Here is a 27,773-nt window from a genome sequence, read left to right on the forward strand (position 1 = left end):
CCAAAAGTACAACCACATTAAATGCAGAGATCTCAGGATCATCCCTCTCTGCAGAGGTCATTCCTATTTGGTGGCTACTTTATTAGAGACGTCACATCTCCTGCTCTTCAACATAGCCGTTCTCACCAAACAAGGAACCTCGAAGATTGAAGCCTCAGCCCAAATTCGAAAAGCTCTCCAACGGATGAAATCTTGAAGACGTTCTCCGCCAACGGATCTATTCAAGACCTCTTCTATAAATAGCGCTCGAGGATCACTTCAATCTTCACCGATTCAACAACATAAGCTGAAAATCTGCCAGAATTGTTTCTTAGCCAAAAGTTTAATCTCTCCAAAGCTTGAATCGAAGAAGAGAATACCAAAGCCAAAAATCAGTCACTGTTGATTACACATATTCTCTTAGACCTTAGGCAAATCTCTGTTTACCCAAAGCCTAGGTCAAAACTAACTCCAAAGAACTTGTTCTATGAAGTTTAGTTGGCAAGATTTCAAACCTCCATTCGAGTTACAGAATCGAGTGTTTGAGCTGAAAAGGAGTTCAGGAAGGTACTCTGACTCCGTGAGATCCTAGTGCAAGGTCGTGCTAGGAGTGAGAAATCCAACGCGAGTGAAGTGTTGGTACTGAAGATTGGATCTTCAGTTGATTCGGTTGTGTACACCCGTCTAAGCACACGGATAGCTTTGCAGTGCACCAGTTAAGCACTTGCAGAGTGGATTGTTGGTCTGATCAACCGACCGTGGATGTAGGAAGTGTTTTTCGAACCACGTAAAATTCTCTGTGTTATTTACAGCTTTCAGTTTTACATTCATACTTGTGTTCTTACATTTGATAAACTGAATTCTAATTAACTACAAAGAGAAACCTAAGACTAACAACGTGCTCAACCAAGGTTATTACGAAACAAAGTTATTTCCGCTGTGTATGTTATCAGTCTGACTGATCTATCCTCTGATAGTCAGGAAGACTTGTAACATCTCTGTTTTAGCAAACTCGACTGAAGCTTTAACGTGCATCAGTTAAGTTCCAGTGACTTAACTGATAACTCCTTACTGAAGAGTATTTCAGTATCAGTCGTTCACCCTGTTTGGTCAAAACTCCTTTCAGTCAACATGTGTCTAAGTTTGCATGAAAAGTTTTGTTTTGATCTCGATCTTGAGATCCCTCTGATTTAGAGGAGAAAAATAGTCTATATGTGTATTCCCCCCCATATACCTATTCGAGACCCTCCAGACCTAACAATTAGATTATAATTAATGAGACTATTTTTGAAATTTGAGCCCCCTCAAATTTAGGGGCCCTAGGCCTTTGCCCCTTCAATACTGAAGAAAAATTGATTCTAAACATGAACTTGATAGGGTATATGATGAAAATAACAAATTATTGTTGAGTAATATTTATGAAATAATTGTTACATGAAAAATTATGAAAAAATAAATAGGGGTATGAGAACTTATTTTTTGGGAGCTTATTAGTTCTTGGAGCTTGATAACGTTAATGTTTTCATGGTTTTTAATGTTCATATGATGTCAATTTTATAGGAAATTGAGTGTTGAATGATTGTTTTGTGCTTAAATTGCTTTATCTTGATAGCAGTTGTAGCTCGTCTCGATACGAGTTCGTAGGCGCAAACAGTTCGCAAATCCGAGTTCGGACAAGAAAGATATGGCCAGAACAAGAAAGTCGCGTGCAGCAGTAAATAGTGTCCGACGGGAATTTCCGAATTTTCGGGATTTTGGGAGATTTTTAGATTTTATCAGTATTTTCGAGTTCTATACTGTATTTATCTCTTGTGCCTATATATAGGTCCTTTTTTCTGACCTAATATACATATCTCTTCATACCTCATCACCTCTTTTCTCCATTTTTCAGTTTTAGACTTAGAATTTTATTGTTTTCATATATTAGCTTTATTTTCCTGCAAGATTCAAGCTGTCATTCAACATCACCTATTTTCTCCATCTTTTCAATTTTAGACTTAGAATTTTATTGTTTTCATAGATTAGCTTTATTTTCCTGCAAGATTCAAGCTGTCATTCAACATTCTTCCGGGTTTTATCTATTTTATTTATTTCTATTGCTTTCTTTTATTTATGCTTTTGATTTATTTTGCTATGTCTGGCTAGTTCCTTTATCTGAACCTAGGGTTTGTACATAGTTGATTAAATATGTGTGCTTGATTTATTGATATCAATTTGCCCTCCAGCTTGTGATTCATGATTCCTGATGATTGTTTTCTTGTGAATTATCTGGCCAATAATTTACATGTCTAGTTGTTCAGTTTGAGTCTTAAATGCGATAATTGTTCAGGCCGATTCAGGAATGCATGATATAGTGTTAGTCTTGAGTCTTGAATGCGATTGGTGAAGCTATAGAATGTTATTCTTTGTGTGCTATTTGGAGTTAATTTATTCCTTGGAGTCTTGAATGCGAAAAAGGGTTAATTAATCTACGTTCATAGGTGTTCTTTGGGTTATAATGTAGTGACATTGGTTAAGGTAGGGAAATATAGGCTAAGTGACTCAAATAGATCAAGAACAAGAACACCAACCTTATGACTTCGCAAAAACAAGTATGAAATAAATTTCATCTTCCTCCCAACTATGCCACCATAATCAACAAAACTCAAGGGATTTAATCATCACAAAATAGAACTAAATACTCTTTTATGCTCCCCACTTATTTCCAACAAACAAAGTCGATTCTCTAACAAAACACCTATGAACGTAGATTAATTAACCCTTTTCGCATTCAAGACTCCAATGAATAAATTAACTCCAAATAACACACAAAGAATAACATTCTATAACTTCACCTGTCGCATTCAAGACTCAAGGCTAACACTATATCATGCATTCCTGAATCGGCCTGAACAATTATCGCATTCAAGACTCAAACTGAACAACTAGACATGTAAATTATTGGCCAGATAATTCACAAGAAAACAATCACCAGGAATCATGAATCACAAGCTGGAGGGCAAATTGATACCAATAAATCAAGCACACATATTTAATCAACTGTGTACAAACCCTAGGTTCAGATAAAGGAACTAGCTAGACATAGCAAAATAAATCAAAAGCATAAATAAAAGAAAGCAATAGAAATAAATAAAATAGATAAAACCCGGAAGAATGTTGAATGACAGCTTGAATCTTGCAGGAAAATAAAGCTAATCTATGAAAACAATAAAATTCTAAGTCTAAAACTGAAAAAATGGAGAAAATAGGTGATGAGGTATGAAGAGATATGTATATTAGGTCAGAAAAAAGGACCTATATATAGGCACAAGAGATAAATACAGTATAGAACTCGAAAATACTGATAAAATCTAAAAATCCCGCAAAATCCCGAAAATTCGGAAATTCCCGTCAGACACTATTCACTGCTGCGCGCGACTTTCTTGTTCTGACCATATCTTTCTTGTCCGAATTCGAATTTGCGAACCGTTTGTGCCTACGAACTCGTATCGAGACGAACTACAACTTTTATTGAGACAACTCGTTCAAATTCAAACTCCATTGTTCTGTAAAATTCATCAAAGTTGAAGCAAGTATCATATTTATCAAGATAAAGCAATTTAAGCACAAAACAATCATTCAACACTCAATTTCCTATAAAATTGACATCACATGAACATTAAAAACCATGATAACATGAGTGTTATCAGAGCTTATTTTTAGAACTATAAGTTTATTAGAAGCTTGTTTTACTAAATATTTTGAAGAAGCTTTTATAAGCTTCTAAACAACTTATAACTTTAAATATCTTTAATCATTATGTAATTTATCAAAAATAAAATAAAATAAAGAGCTTATAGAGACTTCAACCAAACACTCTCTTAGTTTATATTAATTTGATTATTTGGTTATTGGACATATTAGTTGAAAGGCAAAAATCTTGGGTGAGAATGAGCGTAAGGGTGAGACGGGTCGAGGCGGGGCTGGAGTGCAGGTTGGGGCGGGCTGGGTGCGGGTCATAGGCTGGTTGAAAAATATAGATAATTCAAAGTAATTATTGTTGTAATGAGAAGTAATAATCGACATAAACAAAAGTAATGTTTAATTGTAAAACGTTACTTTTTCACGACAATTGTTTATTTTTTACTAACGAGACATGTACTTTAAGTTTATTTGGTCAAATAATTATTATCGTAAGAAAAAAATAACCATTAATATGAAGAAATATAATGTTTCAATAGATAATGTTAAAAGACAAAAATAAAATAAAATATCATTGTTCCTGAAAACTACTCCTGTAAATTGAACGCACCATATTGAGATGGTAGGCAAAAGCTATTAATGCATCTTAGAGCATCAACAATAGGCGGCTCGTAGGTGGGTTCGAGCCCCCCTCCGTTGTCGAGCCGCCGGTGCGCGAGCCCGCCTCCACACTCCGCTCCGAGCTCAATTTGGAAAAGGGGAGGGCGCGTGGAAGACACCTCCCTATTAAATCAATTTCGGCCCTTTATTATATAAAAAAAATAAAAAAAGAGCCGTTGGGCTTGCAGTCGTTTTTTTTTGCTGTTGTAATTCGGCCGTTGGCCATTTTTTTTGTTTTTTTTTCTTTCTTTCTTCTATAAATTGATATTCATTCATTCTTTATTTTTCAAACATCGTCTTTCTGTATCTTCTATTCTTATTTTTCTTCATATTCTTCTCTTACTTTTCTCACAAAACCATGGACAGAGATTGGAGAAAATATTGGAACCAACACCCCCAAAATCCATCTCCTGGTGAATCAAATGCATCCGCCCAAGGATTCTTGCCATTCACTCAAGAATCAAATGTCTTTCAAACGCAAGGCATTGAAGGAATCAATTTGAACGCCCAATTTATGGCAGCGTTCGAGCCCGAGGTGGAGGAGATAGCATCTATGCCGACGACCACCAAACAACGAGGTCACTACACTCCAGCGGAAACGATGCTCGTATGTCATTTGTATCTCGAGCACACAAAAGACTCCGTGGCAGGTACTAACCAAAAAGGAGCTTAGTATTGGGGTGCCATCATGAAAAAATACAATGCTCAACGACCCCAAGATACTATTCCACGCGACATCAAGCAACTTAAGTCGCACTTTCAACGCGTGGCAAATGATGTGAAGTTGTGGGAGGGCATATACAAAAAGTGTCGGGAGAATTGGGCATCCGGCATGAGTGATGAGCAAATCATCGAGCAAGCAGAAAAAATGTGGATTACCGAGTATCGTATGGCGTTTAAGTATCCATATGCATGGAAGGTACTGCGCGAATCTAAAAGATTCGCGAGCATTGGCGAGGATGTCCACTCCGATAAACGCTCCAAGGACTCGGACGGTCGCGGCACAACGACTTCTAGCGACCAAAGTATCTCCACAAGGCTCCAAGGCCAAAAGGCGGCGAATAGAGATAAAGAAAAAGGCAAGAAGAAGGCCGAGGCATCCGATGACAATGCTCGAGCTCTCGGGTACATGGCGGAGATGGTCAAGGTCATGGGACAATTCTCCCAAACTCAACGCGACATCGCCGATAACATCTTGATGAGTAGGGACACCTCTCAAATGAATCTCGACGAGTTGGCATTTCCTCTCGAAAGGTAGTTAGAGATGGTAGCAAGAAAGTTCCACTACCAACGTTCATTTGGCCAAGGTGGAAGAAATCAAGCAACGCAATAATTTTCCATAGATTCTAGGTTTCTTTTTTATGTTTTTTAGTTTTTAAGTAATTTAGAACTTTATTTAATTGTATTGCAATTTTAATTTTCAATCAATGTGGGGATAATTTTTAAATTTAATGACATTTGAGTTGTTAGATTTAATGTAAATTTTAATTAAAAACAACGATAAAATTAAATACAAAATAAAAATAGAAATTAGATAGCCAAAGGGTGGGTGGGCTCTCCCATTATGGATAGTGGACTCTTAATGGTGGGGACCACATTTAAGAGTCCACCTTAGCTCTCCATTGTGGGTGCTCTTAGAGCATCTCCAATGGTAGGTGCTTAAGTTGGGTCTAAAATGGTGGTCTCCACCTTAAACACCTCCCTCTCCAATGCAAAGTTCTTACCTTGGTGCTAAAATGCTCATTTCCACCAAAATTTTAATTTCAACACATTTTTGCTAAAGTGTTTAATTTTAATTGAACATAAATTAAACATTACATTAAAACTAAAAATTACATAATTTAAATTACTTAAAAAAATATAATTTAAAAATCCTAAACTACATAATTCCCCGACGCTTGAGCACCTCTTGGATCAAATGGTTGTGCCATGCCAATTGAGCTTCGTTCATCTTCGAAGTATCCATGTTGAGAATCTTCAAATCGAGCTCCTCTCTTTTCACCGCGGCGAGCGTCTTCTTGGCTTTGGTGATGCCATGGATTTGGGCCTTATGTTCCTTCATTTCGACGGCGATTTTCTCAAGCACCTCGGAGTAAGACGACTGTGTAGAAGTGGAAGATGCTTCCCCCTTCTTGCCCTTGCCTTTATCGCGCTTTGCCGCTTTCGTGCCTTGGGGCCTCGTGGTGATGCTCGGATCCAATGAAGTAGTAGTTGCCTCGCTGTCGGATCCCTTCGACTTTTTAGCGGAGTGGACATCGGTGGCTTGCGACGTGAACTTTTGACACTCGCGGAGGACTTTCCAAGCTTTGATATAGCCGGCCGAATCTCTTCTTGTGGTGAGCCTCGTGCATCGTCTGGGCGGCTTCGATGATTTGATCATCACTCATCCCGCTACCCCAATTATCGTGGCATGCTTTGTAGTAGTCCATCCAAAGTCTCACCTCCTTCGAGACTCGGTTGAAGTGGGATTTGATATGATCCGGCTTCTGCCTAGAAGCACCAGGCGGTTTGAGGGCGTTGTATTTCACGTCGATTAAGCCCCAATATTGGAGCAACTTTTGGGAAGTTCCCAAAATCAGATTGTGGGTAGCTCCGCCCACAATATGCATATGAGCTCCGTCTCCTCACTTGTGTAGGTGGGGCGCGGCCCCTTGGCTTTAGGCTTCGCCTCCAGCGCTTCTTCTTCAACGGTTGGTAATCTTGCCGGAATTGGATTATTTCCCGAGCCAAAGACGTTTGAAGCTTGAGAAAATGGAGCAAACCCCATCATTGGTTGAGTAAGAGGCACACCCAAACCTCCGCCGCATTACTCTAGGCAATCGTCGAACTCACGATCCATTGCCAAAAAATTGAAGAAAAATATATAACTTGAGAAGAATTGGAAGAAAGCTTTGATATGAAAATTGGTGGAGACAAATAGGGGTATATAGAGGTAGAAAGGAAAATTAAAAAAATATATATACACCCCCACTAGCCATTTTTTTCAAACGGTAACAACAATTACAAAAAAAAAAAAAAATTGAAAAAGAGGTGAACGGTTGAAAATTTCAAATAAAAATAGTGCGCGTGTGGGGAATGCATCCCACACTAAGCCTTCTTCGCCCCGGGTTGAGCTTCCACACCGGCATCGCACCGCCGCAGGTGGTCTTCAGCGCGCGGTGCGATGCAAGCGCCGCGTCGATCCCCCCTTATTACACCCGCATTGGAGTTGCTCTTATGTGTTTAATTGCCCATAGTTTTTTGTTTATAATCTCGTGGTAAAAATTGATCTTATGGATGATACCGGTCTCCTACGGGAGGAGACCCACTGTATTTGAAGTTCTTAATTTGTAATCTATTAATTTAAGTTTGATAACATGCAAACAATCGACATAGGTTATATAGTTAGTAATTATTTTAATAATTATTATTAGTTTCATATATAAGAAATATAATTTAGAATCCTATTTGAGGTAGGAAACTGTTTGTATTGGAAAACAATCTAAACATGGTTATAAATATATCGCATGAGATACGAGAGAGAAACAATCTAAGCTTTATGATTCACGTTGAAGCCCTATAAATTCACGCCATTTTTTTTAATTTTCTCTTGTGATCATATTTTAGCCTAATTTAAGATATCAACTTATTCTGAAAAATCATGTCTTGATATTTCCTAGGAAAATTAAGTTAGGAACTTAGTATTTGGCTGCCATTATACTATTGTCTAAAGGGAGTACTGAATCAGAAAACCAGCTTCAAGATTCCAAGGCAGGAAGAGATTAAGAAGACGAAGGAGATTTAAAAAAGGTACTCCTATTTTCTAACCATTAATTTCATCAGACCTGAACTTATTTCAATAAATAACTAAAATGATACTTTTCAGTGTGTGTTGGTCAAGCGGTAGAGTGATTAATGCCTAAACTCAAAGAAACACAACGGTAGAGTGGTTAATGTCTAAACTCAAAGAAACACAGCGGTATAGTGATTAATGCCTAAATTCAAATATTTTAGATTGGGGGCCTTTAAATTTTCTTATTTAATATTGTTAATCTTTATTATTAATATTGATAAAAAAGCATAATCTAACAAAAAACGAAGTGAAGTAAGACAACGATTTAATTTGACACATAAGACCGATCGAACAAGTCACACAATCATTAAATTCGATTTGAATATGTAACCAATTATTGTACTTTAGATATGAGTATCACATTTTTTTTCAAAAGTGAAGGCTTGGGTCTCAGCACCTTACAACTTCGTATCAAACTTTCACATTTTTCTTAATGTTTATGTTCCTCTCAATTATTCATCATGTTTCCAAGTTGAATACTCTTTCTTCTTCAAATAAAATGATTAAATCATGAAAATAACCTCACGCAAAACATTTTTATTGCTTCTACTTGTTATGACTTAATTCCACGGGTTAGGGTATCTACTGATCCATAATTGTTTGGAATTTGTCGAAATACTCAACTAATATCTGGTATATGTTGTCGTTTTGTCCAAATAATTAATATTAAGTTATTAATTTTTGTAAAATGAACTTTCAGCATTATATTATCATATATACCTAAGTTGAGAGCCGCACAATTGTCGCAAACTCAAATACCATTTGTATTTTGTAATACTCAAAAGCCCACAGGTAGGGGTATCTCTAAACAACATCTAATATTTGGATATTAGATTGGTAGTGATAATAGATTTAATTAATTTATTTATTTTTGGATTAATCAAAATCTATTGGTAAAAGTTGAAAAATTAATTATTTATTAATATATTATAATTAGTTAATTAATTATTGAAAATTTAAAAACAATCCCAGATCTACAAAACACAACTATAGTATAGAAATTGATAGTTTCAATTTGAAATAGATCCATTATTCCTAATCACTCCACCCAAGTTTTTGTCTTTACGCGGCAATTACTCATTTGGAAGTAGTATAAATTTACGATTGTAGACTTGTAGTGTTTAAGATTGCAAGTTGCAGAATGAATTTAAAGCCCATAATAAATTCCTTCAAAATTACTTGATTGAGTTGACCAGGTAATTAGTTTGAATTTCATAACTCCCATCATAAACCTGTCTCAAGTGAAATTATGATTTGAAAGTTTCTTTCTATAAGATAACATTATTTTTTAATAAGATTTTTTTATCCAATTCAAATCTAATATTCCGTCTCAATTAAAAATAAAAATAATTGTCGTCCTTGTAAAAAAAAATCTAATTTTTCAGGGAAATAAAAGATATAAACATTGATAAGTGCAAAATAGCACTAGTATCAATTTCAAATCCTACGATTTGAATGCACCAATAAGGCAATAAATATGTGACGAGGTTTGGAGATAAACATAAAAAAGAAAAGCTAAAAAGAGAAATTGCCATTTTTAACGACGCTTCACACAAGTATAAATATCAAGTAATCGAGCCCTTCAATTGAATCACTCTGCGTTGAGTTCTGCCCTCGATTCCCATTCAGTCGTGGCGTTTTCTCAAGAATTCTCAATTCCCCAAAAATCACAAGAATTTCTTTAAAAGAGATGCTAAATAAAAAATCTCACCGTCTCCCCAAACAGACTCCTTGAACATAGAAAATAGTAAACACACATAACAAGCAGCAGAAATTCAAGAAAATGCACACGTACGCAATATCGCACCATTCGATTAATGAGTGAATGCCCAATAAACCTTCTACGCTTTTCTATTCTTTTTTTATTTTTGGCCGAACCCCACTTGTAACTGGAAGCACAGAATCAGAACAGGAGGTCAGTGCTGTTTGAATGTTCTATATTTTCTTGATTTATGTTTATCTTAATATATCCATCTATCTCCTCATATCTATTCCGTTGATTTTTCCGTGTTTAAGGGAACTGGGATTTCTTGTGTGCGTGTTTTTGTTGCAGGAAGTAGGTTTATTGGGTTAGTTCTACTTTGCAGATCCAAGCCAATTATCCAGAAGTTGTTTATTGGCCGCAATTTGGAAGCTTTTCTTCTCTTAGAGTTGTTTATTTGGTAACTCGTCCGAATCTTGTTATGTGTTTGTGGTTGGTTGTGTGCAATCTTGTAATGCTGATCATGTTTGATATTGTTTGATTGGATATTGGTTTAGTTAAACAGCAAGGGATTTGTAAAAGATGTTATTTTTATGCTGCTATGGTTTAGTTGGTCATGTAAACTACGGTTAAGCTATTTGATTTGCCAGTGCATTGCCATTTGGGTTGATCTGAAATGTTGAGGGCTGCTAAATAGTTGCCCGATAATTTTAACTAGTATGATATTGACTTGTTACGATATTGCCTATATTGCTTTACTCTTTTTGTGAATAATTTCCTAGTTTCTCTGCTTTTGGTCACCTATTTGTATGTAAGCTATTAATTGATTGTGAGGTATATTATGATAAGTTAAAGTCGTGAGAAGCTTGTTTGTTAGTGACTGTCGTGGTTCTCTAAGGTTGAAACTACCTCCAACTCAGCGTACTGAAGAAAATTTATGCATTACATATCGTGAGAAATTGCAACTCATCAAAGATGTAACTGATTGCTTTTTGATGCTGACATGTTTCTATCCTTAAATTGCCTGCATTTGAGCTAACTTATGCTATTCTTTCCTATATTTGATTCTGCACTTTTATGTTGTGTTCCTGATTATTTCACCACTATAATAGTCTTTCTTTTCTCTTCAGAAGGAAGTATAGCACCAATGGGTAAAGATGCCTATAGTGATGAACTAACTCATCGGAAACATGGGCTCTTGAAAGATCAAGTTCGGTTAGTAAAGAGAAAGGACTCAGACCGCTATGAGGTTGCCCCAATTCCTGATAATTTGTCTTTTGAGAAAGGGTTTTTCGCTGTAGTTCGGGCTTGCCAATTGTTGGCACAAAAGAATGAAGGACTCATATTAATAGGAGTAGCTGGTCCTTCTGGAGCTGGCAAGACTGTGTTTACAGAGAAGATACTTAACTTTATGCCAAGCATTGCTGTCATTTCAATGGACAACTACAATGATGCAAGTCGAATTATAGATGGAAACTTTGATGGTACGATATATTCATTAATTTTACTCTTTGCTCAGAAACCTCTCTCTCAACTACTCACTTTTACCTTTGCTCAGAAACCTCTCTCTCCATTATTCATTTCTATTCAGTTGGGTTCTTCTTATATGTTGAGTTTGCTACTGGACTTTTCTTCTTTCTTCATAGTTAGTTTTATGAAATGCTGGTACCTGACCTTTAAACTTGAGTTTGCCACTGGAGTTTTCTTTTCATTTCTAAAATTTGTGGCGATTCTTTTCAGTTTTGAGATGTTTTGTTTGTTTGGCACAATATACCGGATTGATTCCTGAACTCACTAGTAGTTACTAGTCCATGAACATTAACATTTGTGCATATTCATTATGTATAAATTGATGACATGTTCGTTTGTTGTATCAAATAAACAGATCCACGCTTGACAGACTACGACACTTTGCTGAAAAACATTCACGACCTCAAGGAAGGGAAGCCAGTTGATGTCCCAATATATGATTTCAAATCCAGCTCCCGCACGGGATACAGGTTCTCATCCTAGAATTATCTTACTTAATTTAGTTGATCCTAATTATTTAAAACCTTTATTGCTGACTGTGACATTTTTGATGTGGTTATTGATTGTTTAAGAGTCTTCTTTTGTTATGATTTCTCTTATCTGGTTATTCACGGGCTTGATTGTCTTTTGCTGGTATTGTTACGATATCCTACATCGGTTCCACATGAAAGTGTGGAATGGTATATAAGAGGGGGTCAACCCTTTACCTTTGACCATGGTTTTGGGTTAAGTTAGGGCTCCCTAACTTATATGCCTAACAATTTGGTCCGACCTGCCGGATCCGGACGTTTACGGAAAGGGGCTGCCGATGGTGGGCCTAGGGGTTGCCTAGGGGTTGCCACCCCGGATGGGCCCAGTGTGGGTTGCCACCTGGGAAGTGGGCCCTGTGCAAGGGTGCCCTGTGCAAGGGTGCCACCGTTCCGTGTGCCGTCCGTGGACGTCCGGTCTTAATGGGGGATGGATTGTTACGATATCCCACATCGGTTCCACATGAAAGTGTGGAATGGTATATAAGAGGGGGTCAACCCTTTACCTTTGACCATGGTTTTGGGTTAAGTTAGGGCTCCCTAACTTATATGCCTAACAGGTATCCTTAAGCATTGTCAGGATACACCAATTAGTTAGTAATTCTTGGCATCCTTGACTAGCTTAAACTATATCATTGGCATCTATTTCTCATCCCTCGTGCTTTTAAACCTTGTGATTCCTAGTTTTGGTCTCTTTTCTGGGTGCTCGCTGTTGGCTTTTAAAAATTGGTGAACATCGAAATGTCACTTTGTCAAAACATGGACTCTAGAGTAGGGTCTGTATAATTGCATGTTCGCTTGCCTGCTATTATCTATTGCCTTTTGATTTCATGAAATGACACTGGATGACAGGACAGTTGAAGTTCCAAGCTCTCGCATTGTGATTATAGAGGGCATCTATGCGTTAAGTGAAAAACTGCGCCCTTTACTGGATCTCCGGGTGTCTGTGACTGGTGGCGTTCACTTTGATCTCGTTAAAAGAGTTTTACGAGACATTCAACGCGCCGGACAGGAACCAGAAGAAATAATACACCAAATATCTGAAACAGTGTGTATTCCTGATCCTTAAGCTAGATATAATATTAAGTACCTAATATCTTTTCTGGAAGTTCTCAGTTAGATTTCTCTGCAGGTGTATCCAATGTATAAGGCTTTTATCGAGCCTGACCTCCGCACTGCACATATAAAAATTATCAACAAATTTAACCCATTTACTGGATTCCAGTGCCCTACATATATTCTCAAGGTAAACTTGTATCCTATAAGTTTCAAGCTTAGAGGATGTTAGGTTAACTCTGTCTCGAAGATACTTAAACTCTGAAACTTTGAATGAAACCTTTTAAAGAGCTTATAAACTCTAATTGATGGTTTAGTCAAAAAGGGTTTTACTATAATAGTTCTTACTTTGGTTACCATAGATAACTGTTCGGTACATGCTTGTTTAGTCTACAAAAAATGTAACCGAGGAGGAAATCAAAGCTGTCATGTCCAAAGATCATACAGAAAGCACCGAACAAACTTACGACATATATCTTCTACCTCCTGGTGAAGATCCAGAGACCTGCCAATCTTACCTGAGGATGCGCAATAAAGATGGAAAGTATAATCTCATGTTTGAGGTCTGTTTCAATGGCCAGTGCATTGGATTTCAGATAGCATTCTTTATTATGTTACTATTGCATTTTTTTTCACTTATACACACACACATATGTATATCAACAATGCATCATAATTATGAGTGAGTTTGGCATGCGGAGTACATTGTATTAACTGGTATGATGTTGCATGCAAGCACTGAAGAACATGAAGAACAGAGTTCAAACAAAATGAATTTTATTTCTTGTCATGTGCTCTGAATCAATTGTCGAAATTTGTTGTTTGGATTTTGAAGTTAGTGTTTTGATCTAATCACAGTTGAGGTTTAACTTGCCACTCTTTTAGGCATATAAATTGTTGTAAGATCACAGGATCCTTGAGGAATCCAGATAGCTGAATTAAATTTATAGAGCTTCTGAATGTCTCCCTTCTGATCTCATGATCTTCTAAAACTTACTAGGCAATGTAGCAGCTATTGGAATTATTTGTTTTTTTTTTTCCTTTAACAATTGGATGTTGGAAGTTCATAATTCATTATAACACCATCAACAATTTTTTACGGTTTGTTTAAAATGTGAATATGTTTTTCATTTTAGGAATGGGTCACCGACTCTCCATTTGTCATATCACCAAGAATAACATTTGAAGTTAGTGTCCGGCTCCTCGGTGGATTAATGGCTTTGGGATACACAATCGCAGCCATTCTCAAACGAAGTAGCCATGTCTTTTGTGATGAAAGGGTCTGTGTAAAGATCGATTGGCTGGAGCAGTTAAATCGTCATTATCTTCAGGTGGTGCACTTGTCTTTATATGCTATGCCCCTTCCTTTCTTCTCTATTATCAACTTAGCTCTCACATGCTTATAGTTCTCTCTAGTTCAATCTTGTTACTTATCCTTTATTTTTGGTTTTCAAGAATCTTTGGAGTATGTATCACAGGTGCTATATGTTTACACTATTACCCTTGGCCATTTGTTTGTCTGTTTGAAGTCTTGCTGGCGTATTTCTTCCAATGTAGTTGGATAAAGATAGACTTGATTTTTGTAACAGGTACAAGGTAGAGACCGCCTTATTGTAAAATGTGTGGCAGATCAACTAGGGTTGGATGGTTCGTATGTTCCAAGAACATATATCGAACAAATACAGCTGGAGAAACTTGTTAACGAGGTTATGGTATGTTTGGTCTAGACCTCATTAATGCCATCTTGAGTATGATAGTCCTAATTGAAAAATCTCGGCAGGCATTGCCAGATGATTTGAAGACCAAGCTGAGCTTAGATGAGGACTCTGCCTCGAGCCCAAAAGAAGCACTTTCTCGAGCCTCAGCAGAAAGGGCAGCTGCAAGAACGAAACATCTTAGGAGGTATACTTCCCATCCTAGGTTGCCTTAATCTTTACCGCTGAAGATGATTTAGCTATATAAACAATATATTCGGTATTCTGTGTGATGCTGATGCAATAAAATTAGGTTATTTAACTCGATTAATTAGCCAGTTTCTTAAATCATCAAACTGGTGGTTTTCTTTTGGCAGTGGCTTGTCGCATTCATATTCATCAAACAGGGACAAAAACCTGTCCAAAATTAACAGAAGATTCGAGGATAGGACAGCAGACTCACAAGCGGCATTAACCAATCAGGTATCGTGTTGGTTCTTGTGAGCAATCATCCTTTGCTTGCATACTGGATTAATTTTATTTTTTGTTGACACATGCAGGGAGCTGCGGCACAGCTTTCAGAACAGATTTCTACTCTAAACGACCGGATGGATGATTTCACATCTCGTGTTGAAGAGTTAAATTCCAAGTTGACTAACAAAAAATCTTCGCCTAGTTCCCAAAACATAGCCCAAGCTGAAGTCCCTAATGGCTCAGCTCCGACTTCTTACTTCATCTCCGGTTTAGAGAATGGATCCCTAACTGGATCTATGATGCCTAATTCTTCATCTTCTTCTCAGTTAGCAAAAGACGTGACTTTTCTTGACGAGGTACCATCCTAGTTTCTCACATTGAAATCTAACTGATGTTGGCCACCAATACTAATCTATGTTCCATTCTGATTTCTTCACAGCTAACAAGTATAGCACGAGGTCAACGCCAAGTTATTCTTCAGCTGGAGAGCCTCAGCAGTCTTCTGCGTGAAAATCTGGGGGAGAGATCAAGTCGTGACAGAAGGCGCAACAGAGGTGAAATAACTGGTAACAATTCAAGTAGAGTATACATGATTTTGGCTTCAGTGGCAGTTGGTAGTCTGGGAATATGTTTGTTCAAGGGCCTTTCGTCCCGGAATTGAGCATAAATTATTCCAAAACTAATTCAAATTCGACATGTACATCATTTTAGTTTATCGTCATGTCACTCAGATAGGTTAATTTCCCACACTGATTGTTTTGCAATGCCCGCCCTTCTAGTCGATGGCACCGGTCTGTTGATCGGTGCTTTCGACTTGTCCGGAGGCGGATCGCGTCTCCTGGGTATTGAAATTGAGTTTATGTAATAACTGAAGGGTCTGGTTAAGCAAATTTTGTAGTTGTGTGGGATATTTGTGGTAATTGCATTTTCTTCTAAGGGTGCGTTCTCTTTGGTTGTAAATTTATCATGGGAAAAGGAAGGATAAACAAAATTTCACCCTTTAAATCCTTCATTTCTTTTCTCACATTTCCTACTTGACCCTTACTCATTCCTCATATACACTACAAAGGAGGGATAATATTATCCTTCCAAAAATTGTGTGATAATATTATCCCTCCTTTGTAGTGTAAATGAGGAATGAGTAATGGTCAAATAGAAAATGTGGGAAAAGAAAGCAATGATTTAAAGGGTGAAATTTTGTTTATCCTTCCTTTTCCCATGATAAATTTACAACCAAAGAGAACGCACCCTAATGGTAAAAGGTGAAACTGACTGAAACCCTCTTGAGCTATGAAACGGCATATCATATCAATTATCAATGCAGATTGAATTTCATTGATGGTGGAAAAATAAATCAATATTATGAGGTAACAAGTAAAAAAGAAAGATGAGTAATAGTAGTCATTGTTGCTAAAGGTCGGATGTATTAATGTTATTTTTATTTTTGAGCAAAATGTATCAATGTTATTTTGTTGGAACAAATAAAGAATTTTAATCTTCAAAGTGAAATTAGATTCTAAAATCCAGCGCTGATTAAAAGTAAAAGTCATTAAAAAAGTTGGAGTCAAATCAACAATTTTTGTCAATTTATTGGGGAAAAAGTGGCATTGGACGACTAAACAATAGGTGACTAAACACTTGACCATCATGTCAGATTACTCTGTATTTTCTATGATGGGCAACATTGAATAAAAAATCAATTATGTATAGATTCATGATTTATTCAAATTTCATCGGTTCGAATTATATTTGGCTTCGTATATACTTATCAAAAGAGTAGTTGATGTCACAAACATTATTTTTAGAATGACGGGAAATTTTGTACTTATTTTTTATTATAGCATATGAAATGGTCTTTATATAAATTATTTTTAAATTTTAATTTTATTTGATTAAAATAATTGTTAGTACAGTTCAAGCTATAATAATCTTAACAATTTTCGTCAGTTATATGTTAATTTTTTGTTGAGAGTTAAAATAGATTGTCTTTTTATATAAATCTTTATCTAATGAAATATTATAAAAAGTTGATGTGAGGTTGGAGATTTTAGAAAAATATTTACGTAAATTTAACATAGGATATGACGAAGGATTGACATATCGTATTTTTTGTTAATCGAATATAGAAATATCATCTTATATATGAACATCATCTCATCCGAACCTTACAAGACTTTTGAGCATCATCTTGTCTGTAGCTTGAAATATCACATTTGACTTTTGTACGTCAAACTTATAATTATTATCTTATCTGAAGTTTGTTATATGAGATTTGGCTTATGAGTATCATCTCATATTCAACTTGAAATATAAAACCTGACTCGTGAGAAACATCTCATTCGGAGCTCATAAGACCATAACTGACTTGTGAGCATCATTTCGTGTGGAGCTTGAAGACTATAACTGACTTGTGAGCATCGTCTCGTCTATAGTTTGATGGACCGGAGCTAAGTTCTAAGCATCACTCATTTAGAGCTTGTATGACCGAAGCTGAGTGCTAAGCATTATCTCATTTGAAGCTTCAAAGGCCGGAATTAAGTTATGAGCATCCTTTCGTTTGAAGCTCGACAAACTACTTCTAATTTGTGAGCATCATATTATTTACAGCAAAATACTCGTAAAACTATAACTGACTCGTGAGCATCATCTCGTGTGGAGCTTGAAAGATTATAACAGACTTGTAACCATCATCTCGTCCATAATTTGATAGATCGGAACTGAGTTATAAGCATCATTCATTTGGAGTTTGAAGACCACAACTGAGTATCTCATTTGAAGCTTAAAGGATCGAAATTTAGTTATAAGCATCATCCCGTTTGGAGTTTCGCGAACCACTTCTAACTTATGAGCATCATATTGTTAGGAGCAAAATCGACTTTTAAGTGCATCTCGTATGAAACTTGATAGATCACCTCTGATTTTTTAACATTATCTTGTCTACAATTTGAAAGATCAAAGGTTAATTTTCAGACTCGTCTCGTCTAGAGCTATAAAAAATATATACCTAGCGGAAATGCTTACAAATGAATTGGTCAATTTATATTGTCATTAATTTAATACAAAAGATAATTTTGCAATGTTGAATAAATAAAAAACTTACGCAGGATTAAGCCAAATTTTACTATATTTTAATTTATTTTATATATTAATATTAATATGTAGAAAATCATCTTATGTTTAACAGACAATTAGAATTTTTAGATTTCTCAATGATAGTACTGTGGTAAACTCGTCATTCTTTTAAAATTGAATTAGATAACTACTTCCTCCGTCCCACGAAGCATGACACAGTTTCCTTTTTGGTCTGTCCCACGAAGCATGACACGTTTCTAAAAATAGTAAAAAATTTACCCTTTATTCACATTTTCACTTTTTCACCTACCACACTTAACACACAAAATACCAATTTCTTAATTCTCGTGCCGAAAAGAAGTGTGTCATGCTTCATGGGACAGAGGGAGTAACATTTAGAGTTTTCACATTTACGTCAAACTAAATTTCCCTAGAACCTACTTCAAATAATTGAATTTTTCAATCCGGTTATTGGTTAATCCAGTGAAACAAAGTAACATATTTAGTTCTAAAAAAATCGATAATAATTAATTCGTATTGTAGTTGGTTGATTTGATTGTATAATAAAGGGTTAATGCCGTGAAAAACCATGAACTTTGGTGTCATTTTAAAATTTTCCATGAACTATTTTTTTTATCCAATTTTCCATGAACTTAAACGCCTGAACAATTCTTCCACGAATTTTTCCTCCGGTGAAGCTCCGGGCTGACATGGCAATTTTTAGGCAATACGAGTTGATATGGCGCTTATGTGGACCAAAAATTGCCACATGGAAAAAAAAAAGCACGAATTGTTCTTCTTCCTCACCCTTCTCTCTCTCTCTACGTTCTCTCTCTTCTCTCTTGTCTCTCTCTTGCTCTCCTCCGGCGGACGTCGCCGGTTTTCGCCGCATCCGGCGCCTTTTCTTCTCCCTCTTTCCTTCCTCCATTTTCTCCCAAATTCTCGAACTACAAACTTCCTAGGGTTTTTAAATTTTTCCATTTCAGATCTGCAAGTCGGTGGAAATTTTCCCATTTCAGATCTGCAAGTCGGTGGAGGATTGGGAGGACGAAAGCTGCAAGTCGCCGCCGCCAGTCGCGCCTCTCTATCCCTCGCTCGATCCCCCATATCTCTCTGTTGTTGCTGTGCTGGTGAAGTTGCAGAGAATTCCAACCCCCAAATCCATTTCTCCGACCTCCCCTTCTCCGCCGCGACGAAAGCTGCAAGTCGCCGCCGCCAGTCGCGCCTCTCTATCCCTCGCTCGATCCCCCATCTCTCTCTGTTGTTGCTGTGCTGGTGAAGTTGCAGAGAATTCCAACCCCCAAATCCATTTCTCCGACCTCCCCTTCTCCGCCGCCGATCATGGCCTCCCTCCGGACACAGAGAACTCGGAGGCCGTACCCCTCCACCTCCTCGCCACCCTCTTCCGCGCCTCCACCTCCCTCCAACCCCCCCTTCCGCGCCCTAATCCGCGATATAACCGCCAGAGACGGCGCCCCGCCGCTCTGCATATAATCTCCGACTTCTTCATGGGCTGGGCTAACGAGGTCGACGAATCCTCCGGTGGAATTAAGGTAAAAACAACTCCGTTTTACCCCCAATGAAATGACGTCGTTTTGGTTCCTGTCCGGCGGTGCCATGTCATATTTCAGGTTATTTTAAAATGCCATGTCAGCATTCAATTTGGAGATTTTTGAAAATTGTGGAAAAATTGTTCAACCCCTTAAGTTCATGGAAAATTGGATAAAAAAAATAGTTCATGGAAAATTTTGAAATGACACCAAAGTTCATGGTTTTTCACGGCATTAACCCTATAATAAATAACAAAACTTAATTATTTGATCTATTTTAAATATTACTATTTATTGGCCAACTAAACATCTTCTTTACAATAAGATAATTTAACTAATTAATTAATTATTAGTTGGCCAAATAAATAGTTATTTTTAATCAAAATTTTAATTTAATTTACTAATAATAATTCAACCAATAACTAAGTTTGTCAAACAATAGAAGTCCATATATTAGAACAATGAACTAATAAATGTGATTTTTCTTACGTATAAATTTTAATATGTTTATCATTGATAAAATACGCTTACAAATATTGATTTGCTTTACGTAAACTAATATACTATGTGAAATTTTAAATTGCAACATTTTATCTGATTAGAAGATTACAAAATATATTATTCAATTTATATTTTTAATTTGTAAACCTTTATGAAAAAAAAAAGATATGGTGAAAAAAAACTCAATGTGAGATAAGAGATGAGACTTGTGAAAAAAAATGAGAATAAAGAAGAGTGGAATTTTTAAAAGGATTGAACTATAAAATACCACATACATATTTTCATAGTTTAATTTTATAGAATAATAGTCATCATCTTAATTGATTTAATTTATGAAAATTAATATATTATGTATATTTGAAATTTTAATACGCTTACAAAAATTGATTTATTTTACGTAAATTGACCACCTTATAGTGCCTCCCACTGGAGACGCTTTATAAAATTTGAGTTGCTTTACGTAAACTAATATACTATGTTATATAATGGAAATATAGAATGATAAAAACTGATGTGAGATTCAAATTGTATCATTTTATTTATATTTTTAATTTGTGAAGTCTAATAAGAAATTGATATGTAATTTAGAATCTGGTTAGAAAATTGCAAAATATATTATTTAATTTAGATTTTTGATTTGTAAATCTTTACGAAAAAATAGTTGGGATTCAAAATTTGTTTAATTTTTTTATCATAAAATATATACTTTGTTTAGGTTACGAACTGATAAAGTATCACAAAAATCAATATGAGATTTAAATAGCATCATTTTATTTTTATAAAAATATTTTGTATAAATTGTACATTTGCTAAAATACGTAAAGCTAAATATTAAATTATAAAATCAATAAAATATAAATAGCATAAGAAAAAATAAATTTATTAATTCATCATTTAATATATGGATTTTTTTAGGGGATTTAATATGTGGATTCACTTTATTCAATAATTTAATTTGTAAAGCTTTATGAGAAAAGATTTGGGATTCAAAAGTTGCTTAATTAAAATTAAATAAAATATATACTTTTGTTTAGGTTATAAAAAAAAAAAAATGGATATCATCACTTTATTACCTTGGGAGATGACCTAGCCGCCTTTTCTCTCAACGTTGGTTTGCCGGTATGGATTCCGGTAGCTCGCCTCATAGCGCCCGGGATCGTTCGGCTCTCAACCTTCCAATTGTTTCCAACAACTTCTCGCCGTCGTCGGCTACTGTTTCAGATTCTTTGCATGGGAGGACGGCTAAACCGAATTCTATAAACCCTATGGATTCCGGTAGCTCGCCTCATAGCGCCCGGGATCGTTCGGCTCTCAACCTTCCAATTGTTTCCAACAACTTCTCGCCGTCGTCGGCTACTGTTTCAGATTCTTTGCATGGGAGGACGGCTAAACCGAATTCTATAAACCCTAATTCACCAAAAGCTACTGCGGAAAACTCCAATCCCACGGGGACTGCAAATTCGAATGGATCAAGGGATACGCCCGCTGCTGAACAGGAAAACAGGCAGACAATGAACTTTGCTGCGGTGGTTGCACCTAGGGTTAGGCCGCCTGATCTCCCGGCGCATAGGTATCAAGCGCTGCATGCCAAAACCGGAGGGGAGGTTGATTTTCTACCGATTCCTAAGGAATTCTACAGGAAAAGAGTAGAGGAATTCAAGTTTGCGCTGATAGGGAGATTGATGATTCGGAAAGGGGTTAAACCACGTCTAACTCATGAAATAAAAACGGAGCTTCAGAATATTTGGGGTATTACTAATGATTGGCAGCTCATAACCATGGGGAAAGGATATTACACGCTTAAATTCAGATCTTTGGATGATAAGAAGGCTGCGAAAGTTAACTTGGTTCAAGAGTTGAAGGATGGGCAGTTACGCCTTCGCGAGTGGGTCCCAAAATTCAACCCTTATAAGGAGGTTTCGGCATTAGCACAAGTTTGGGTTCGAATTTACTACTTACCCATTGAATTATGGCATCCGGAAGTTATTGCGGCAATTGGCCGTTATCTGGGAAATCCGATAAAAGTGGATGGTTGCTCGGGGGCGGGTGAAGTTGGGCACTATGCGCGTGTGTTGGTGGAGCTCGACATGTCTCTTCCTCTCAGGGAGGGATTGAGGATGGATGAAGGGGATAGTGCTTTTCATGTAGAATTCTACTATGAAAATCTCCCCCTATTTTGCTCGCGTTGTAAGATCACAGGACACTCCACAGATAAATGCCGGAAAACAAGGAATGTGAATCAGGATAAGGGGAAGGCAGTGGTGGAGGGCATTAGCTCGGGCAATAAGGTGAAGGAGCCTAACAAACATGTTAAGGAGTGGCAGTCGAAGCCACACCAGGAAGCTTCAGGTAATATCGAACAGTTGCATAAAGTTACTGTTGTCAACAGATTCGAGATTCTGGAAAATGTCAATGAAGCTGTGAATGAGGAGAGCTCTGGGCCGGATCTCCTGGAAAATCAAGCTCATGAGTCGACGTTGGAGGGAAATCATACTATTTTGGGTCCAGAGAAGGAACAGATGGCTGACGGGAACGCCCTTATTGAATTTTCCAACTCCAAGGATGCTCAGGAAGTTAACCCCACGAATGACAAAGATGAGAAGACTCAGGCAGCGGAGTCTAGATTTAACGATAAGGAGAGAGATACTTCGGATTTGAAAGCGTTAACTTTGGAAAACTCTTTGAAAATCCAACAGCTGGAGTCGATCATTGTCGGACTCTCGACGGAGGAAGCTCAAACTGTTAAACGAGGGCGTGGGAGGCCGCCAAAAGACGCAGGACGCGGAGGTCGTTCGGGAGTTATTCCTGTTACTACAAATGCGGGGGATTCAATCAAAAATAGGCTAAGAAAGGCTATAGAGATGGGACACAGTCCGAAGGACTTCATCATAGAGCAACCAGCTAGGACAAGTATCAGTACTATGCATAATTTAACTGCTCAGAGCTGGGCCGATCAAGTGGAGATGGAGGAAACTCCATCGCATAATCTCTAATCCTTGTTATGAATATGCTTGTTTGGAATGTCCGGGGTTTGACGGACGAATCTAAACAGCTGTTAAGGGAGCATTGCCGCTCCTATTCACCTATCATTTTGGGGATTATTGAACCAAAATCCAACTTTCATAAGACGCAGCCGGGTTTCTGGCATTCTCTTAATCTCTCTCCTCGTCACCAAAATAGTCGGTTATCTCGACGCTCGAATATTTGGTTTTTTGCTCAACCTTCTGTTGTTACTACTATTTGCTTTTCTTCGGAACAGGTGATTGTTGCGGAGTGCTCCTGGCAGAATATTTTGTTTCGGGTGGCTATCATCCACGGTGCCAACGACCCGATCCTCAGAAGAGATCTTTGGAGAGATCTTTTGCAGTTCATTGATGGCAATACGGTGTTTATGGGAGACTTCAATGCCATCAAGGGCGCTCATGAGCGTCTAAGCGCCGTTACGCCTGCTAGGGGACCTTGTTTGGAGTTCTGTGATTTTATCAATTCTACGGGTTTCATCGAGCCGGCTTCCTCTGGGCTGTTTTACACTTGGGCTGGGCATCGGTTTCCAGAACATGTTGAGTCCTTGCTTGATAGAGCCCTGGTCTCGAATTCCTTTGTCGATCTATGGAGTGGCGTCAGCACGCAGGTGCTGCCCAGGGTAACTTCTGATCACTCCCCCGTGGTTTTTATTTGCCGGCCGAGAGCAGCTCAGAGAAAGAGGTCTTTTCGTTTTCTCAATATGTGGATCGATCACCCGGATTTCTTGACGGTGGTGCGTGATTCTTGGGAAGAGGCGGTGCCCACGCCGTGTCCGATTATCAAGGTGATGCTTAAACTGAAACGTTTGAAAGGGAAACTTCGGGATTGGAATAGGAATGGGTTTGGTAATATTGATGATCAGCTTGCTACTTTACAGCAGGAGCTTGCTGTTATTCAGGACAATATTGCCGCGAATGGTTATAATGAGGATAATTTTAATGAGGAGGTCTCGAAGCAGGCGGCCATTACAACCATTCTTAATCGCAAAAATACTCATTTACAGCAAATGAGCAGAATTTCTTGGTTGAAAGATGGAGATCGTAATACGAAGTTCTTTCACAGAATGCTACGTTTTAGAAATTCTTGTTCGCCTATTGGGCATCTTAATATTGGAGGGGTTATTTCTTATGATCAGAAAGCCATCGAGCAACACATTATTGAGCATTTCACTACTCTCTTCTCTCAGGATACGAGGCAAAATGTGGAGATTGTGGAGTTGGAAGCTATTATTGATATGCAGGTTACTATTGAGCAGAATAAGGATCTCACGGCGATTCCTTCTGAGCTGGAAATTGCTGCGACGGTCATGGGAATGGAGGCTAATAGTGCGCCCGGTCCAGATGGTTTCTCGGGTATTTTTTATCGACATTGCTGGAACATTGTTAAGCTCGATATCATTAGGGCTGTTCGGGGGTTCTTCCTGAACTCTTATCTCCCCCATGGATGTAATGCCAACACTCTGGTCCTTATTCCTAAAACCGACACGATCTCTTCGGTCTCTGATCTCAGGCCGATTATTCTTTCGAATTTCTTTTTCAAGATTATTTCCAAGATCTTGGCGGTCAGGTTAAATAAAATAGCTGCGGCTACGGTCTCTCATAATCAGTTCGGTTTTATCAGCGGGCGCTCCATTCATGACTGCATTATGCTTGGCTCCGAGGGGTTCAATTGTATGAACCGCACCAATCACGGTTCTAATATGGCCTGCAAAATCGACATCAAGAAAGCCTTTGACACGATGAGTTGGGATTTCATCTTCAAGGTTCTTAGAGTTATGGGTTTTCAGGACACGTTCATCTCTTGGATCTCCCTTATTTTTCATTCCGCCAGGATCTCCATTCTCTACAACGGTAGGCTCAGCGGCTATTTCCCCTGCACCCGTGGGGTAAGGCAAGGAGACCCGCTTTCTCCCATTATTTTTGGCATAGCGGAAGATGTGCTCAGTCATTTAATTATTAACTGCGTTACCTCGAGACATCTCATCCCTATGAGTTTCAGCCGGAGCATGAATTTTCCTACACACTTGCTTTACGCTGATGATGTGTTGCTTTTCTGTAAAGCTTCACGCCGTAATGCGAAGAAGATTAAACATATTCTGGAGTACTATGCTTCGATTTCTGGCCAGGTTTGCAGTTTGGAAAAATCGCGAATTTATTTCTCGAAGGGCGTTACCACTCCTATGAAAAGAGGCATAAGCCAAGTTCTGGGTTTTACGCAGGGTGGAGATAGAGTGCTTTACTTAGGTTCTCCTCTTTTTGTTGGGAGACCGAAGGCGTCTCATTTGATTGACATCAAGGATCGTATTGTGCAGAAGTTCTCTAGATGGGCGGGTCTTAACCTCTCTATGGCTGGTCGCCTCTGCCTTGTTAATTCGGTTATTCAAAGTTCCATCATTCACACCATGATGGTCTTCCGTTGGCCAAAGTCTCTTCTTTATGATTTGGATCGCAGCTGCAGAAATTTTATCTGGACGGGGAAAACGGATTTAAAGCCTTCGTGCGCTGTTAAATGGAGTAGATGTTGCACTATTAAAGAAGAGGGAGGCCTTGGAATTCGCTCGTTTACTATAATGAATAAAAGTTATCTTATGCGGATGGCGTGGAAGCTCATTAAAGGGGAGGAGTTCCCACACCGGCTGATGAGGTCGAGATATTTGGACAAGTTTGGGCACGCCAAAAAACATGTGGCTAATTCTTCGGTCTGGGTTGGCTTGAAACATGAGGTGGATGGTCTGGTGAACCACTCTTTTGCGGAGATTGGAGATGGCGTCAATACTTTATTTTGGACGGATGATTGGTTGGGCTACAGGCTGTGTGATCGGCTTTCGGTTCCTTCTTACCTTCATGGGCTTCTTACGTATTCGGTGGCAGATTATTACTTTGATGATTGTTGGCATTTTTCTGAAAATTTTGTGCTGAACTTCCCGGAGATTGTGTGTGATATTCTTATTCTCCCGATGACCTCGGGACCGGATACGAGGTTTTGGAAACCGTCCCTTAGTGGCAATGTTACTTCTGCTCTTGCATTTGCTAATAGTTGTCATAAATTCCCTAAAGTGTCTTGGGGCAAATGGATCTGGGATGCGGCGATTCCTGTGAGAAGATCGTTAGTTTGTTGGCGGATAATTCACGATCGCATCCCGACCATGGATCGCTTGATTCGTCAAGGCTTGGTTGCACCCAATGTTTGCCCGATTTGTTGGAATGACGCGGAGACTATTTCACACACTTTTTGGGAGTGTAGAGAGGTTCATCAGATCTGGGAGGTTTTTTTGGGTTGGTTTGGGCAGTCCATGCTGTTAAATTGCTTAGATATCACTAGTTTCCTTGCCATGGCTTGGAATGTTCCTTTCAGTTCGCTGCTTCATCGTCTGTGGAAGGTGGGAATTATAAGTCTGCTTTGGATTATTTGGCAAAGTCGTAACAATGCTATCTTCGATGACAAGCCTTTTTCAAGAATTGGAGTTTTAGCGACGCTCAAAATCTTCTTCAAAGAGACTAATGAGGTTTCGAATCTTGGCAGCATGTCTAATGATTGGACGGATTATCTCACTATTAGAGCGGTTGGGGTCAAATCTAGATGTGCTCCACCCCCGGATTACATCTCGGTGCACTGGTGGCCTCCGGATATTAATTGGATGAAGGTTAACACCGATGGGTCGGCGACGGGGGCGCCGGGTTTAATTGCTGCTGGAGGTGTTTTCCGTGATCATACGGCTACGGTTTGCGGGTGTTTCCACATTAAGGGAGGTTCTGGTTTTGCTCTGGAAGCTGAGCTGTTAGCGGTAGTCACGGCAATCGCCATCGCTCGCTGTCGCGGTTGGAATCGCCTTTGGCTGGAGGCTGATTCCACCTATGTGGTGAATCTGCTCATGCGTCGTTCTTTGGATGTGCCGTGGAGATTTATGGCGTGCTGGAAGGCGACGCTCAAGCGCCTCACGGAGATGGATTTTCGGATTTCCCATATTTACCGGGAGGGGAACGCGGCTGCTGATCTTATGGCGCACCCGTCCCGTACGGAAGGATGGTGGCCTGGGGTGATTGGGGACATTCAAGAGGCTGTGACTATGGACATGGCTACGCACAGTCACCGGCGTCGTGTTTAGTTGGGACGATGTCAGGGTGGCTGGTCTAATGGGCGAACTGTTTTGGGGCTTGCTGATGTTTGCTGCGGCTGTTATGTCCTTTAGTCGAACACTTGGTGGTCTTTTTGGCTTGTTTTGGGGGGAGTTCCAGCGTTGGTGGCTCAACTGGAAGGCTTTCTCGCTGTCTGGTTTCTTGGTTTTGGGGAGCGCTCTGGCGATGACGTTTTTGTGTCGGGGTGTGTGGAGAGCTTCGGCAAAGGCGATGGTGCTTTTGCGTGCGTTTCAACGGGAAGGCTTCCTTGCTGTTGGCTTTTGGGGAACTACGGCGACGGCGTATAACCGGCCGGATAGTTCTCCTTTGTCGGGGCTGCGCTGGTTGGTGTCAGATGGTTTGGAGTTGCTGCGGT

At 38.5% G+C, this 27,773-nt stretch overlaps 2 protein-coding genes across 3 annotated transcripts; both read left to right on the forward strand.

The window, feature by feature from the left end:
- Positions 1-9,693: 9,693 nt before the first annotated feature.
- On the forward strand, positions 9,694-16,075 carry LOC131003001 (inorganic pyrophosphatase TTM2-like). Of its 2 annotated transcripts, none has more exons than XM_057929477.1 (13): positions 9,694-10,067; positions 10,206-10,314; positions 10,985-11,338; positions 11,740-11,854; positions 12,764-12,959; positions 13,044-13,157; positions 13,357-13,530; positions 14,104-14,298; positions 14,557-14,679; positions 14,748-14,869; positions 15,039-15,144; positions 15,222-15,491; positions 15,575-16,075. In XM_057929477.1, the coding sequence occupies exons 3-13, from the start codon at positions 11,002-11,004 to the stop codon at positions 15,794-15,796; spliced, it is 1,974 nt and encodes a 657-aa protein (XP_057785460.1). In that variant the 5' UTR covers positions 9,694-10,067; positions 10,206-10,314; positions 10,985-11,001; the 3' UTR covers positions 15,797-16,075. The 2 variants fall into 2 exon arrangements, with proteins under 2 accessions (XP_057785460.1, XP_057785461.1); XM_057929478.1 differs by having other exon boundaries at positions 9,721-10,067; positions 10,988-11,338.
- A 7,190-nt stretch (positions 16,076-23,265) lies between these two features.
- On the forward strand, positions 23,266-27,387 carry LOC131002988 (uncharacterized). The gene has a single exon (XM_057929462.1). The coding sequence runs from the start codon at positions 23,266-23,268 to the stop codon at positions 27,385-27,387; it is 4,122 nt and encodes a 1,373-aa protein (XP_057785445.1).
- Positions 27,388-27,773: the final 386 nt, after the last annotated feature.

Source organism: Salvia miltiorrhiza, unplaced genomic scaffold, assembly GCF_028751815.1.
Source record: "Salvia miltiorrhiza cultivar Shanhuang (shh) unplaced genomic scaffold, IMPLAD_Smil_shh fragScaff_scaffold_57_2, whole genome shotgun sequence".
In the NCBI taxonomy this organism is placed as follows: Eukaryota; Viridiplantae; Streptophyta; class Magnoliopsida; order Lamiales; family Lamiaceae; genus Salvia; species Salvia miltiorrhiza.

Bases quoted from the DNA above. Each gene is read 5' to 3' on its own strand.
- LOC131003001 (XM_057929477.1), top strand. From the start codon at position 11,002: ATGGGTAAAGATGCCTATAGTGATGAACTAACTCATCGGAAACATGGG. The intron at 12,960-13,043 runs GTGTGTATTCCT...ATTTCTCTGCAG, and splicing joins TACACCAAATATCTGAAACA to GTGTATCCAATGTATAAGGC. The intron at 13,531-14,103 runs GTCTGTTTCAAT...TTTTCATTTTAG, and splicing joins AGTATAATCTCATGTTTGAG to GAATGGGTCACCGACTCTCC.
- LOC131002988 (XM_057929462.1), top strand. From the start codon at position 23,266: ATGCTTGTTTGGAATGTCCGGGGTTTGACGGACGAATCTAAACAGCTG.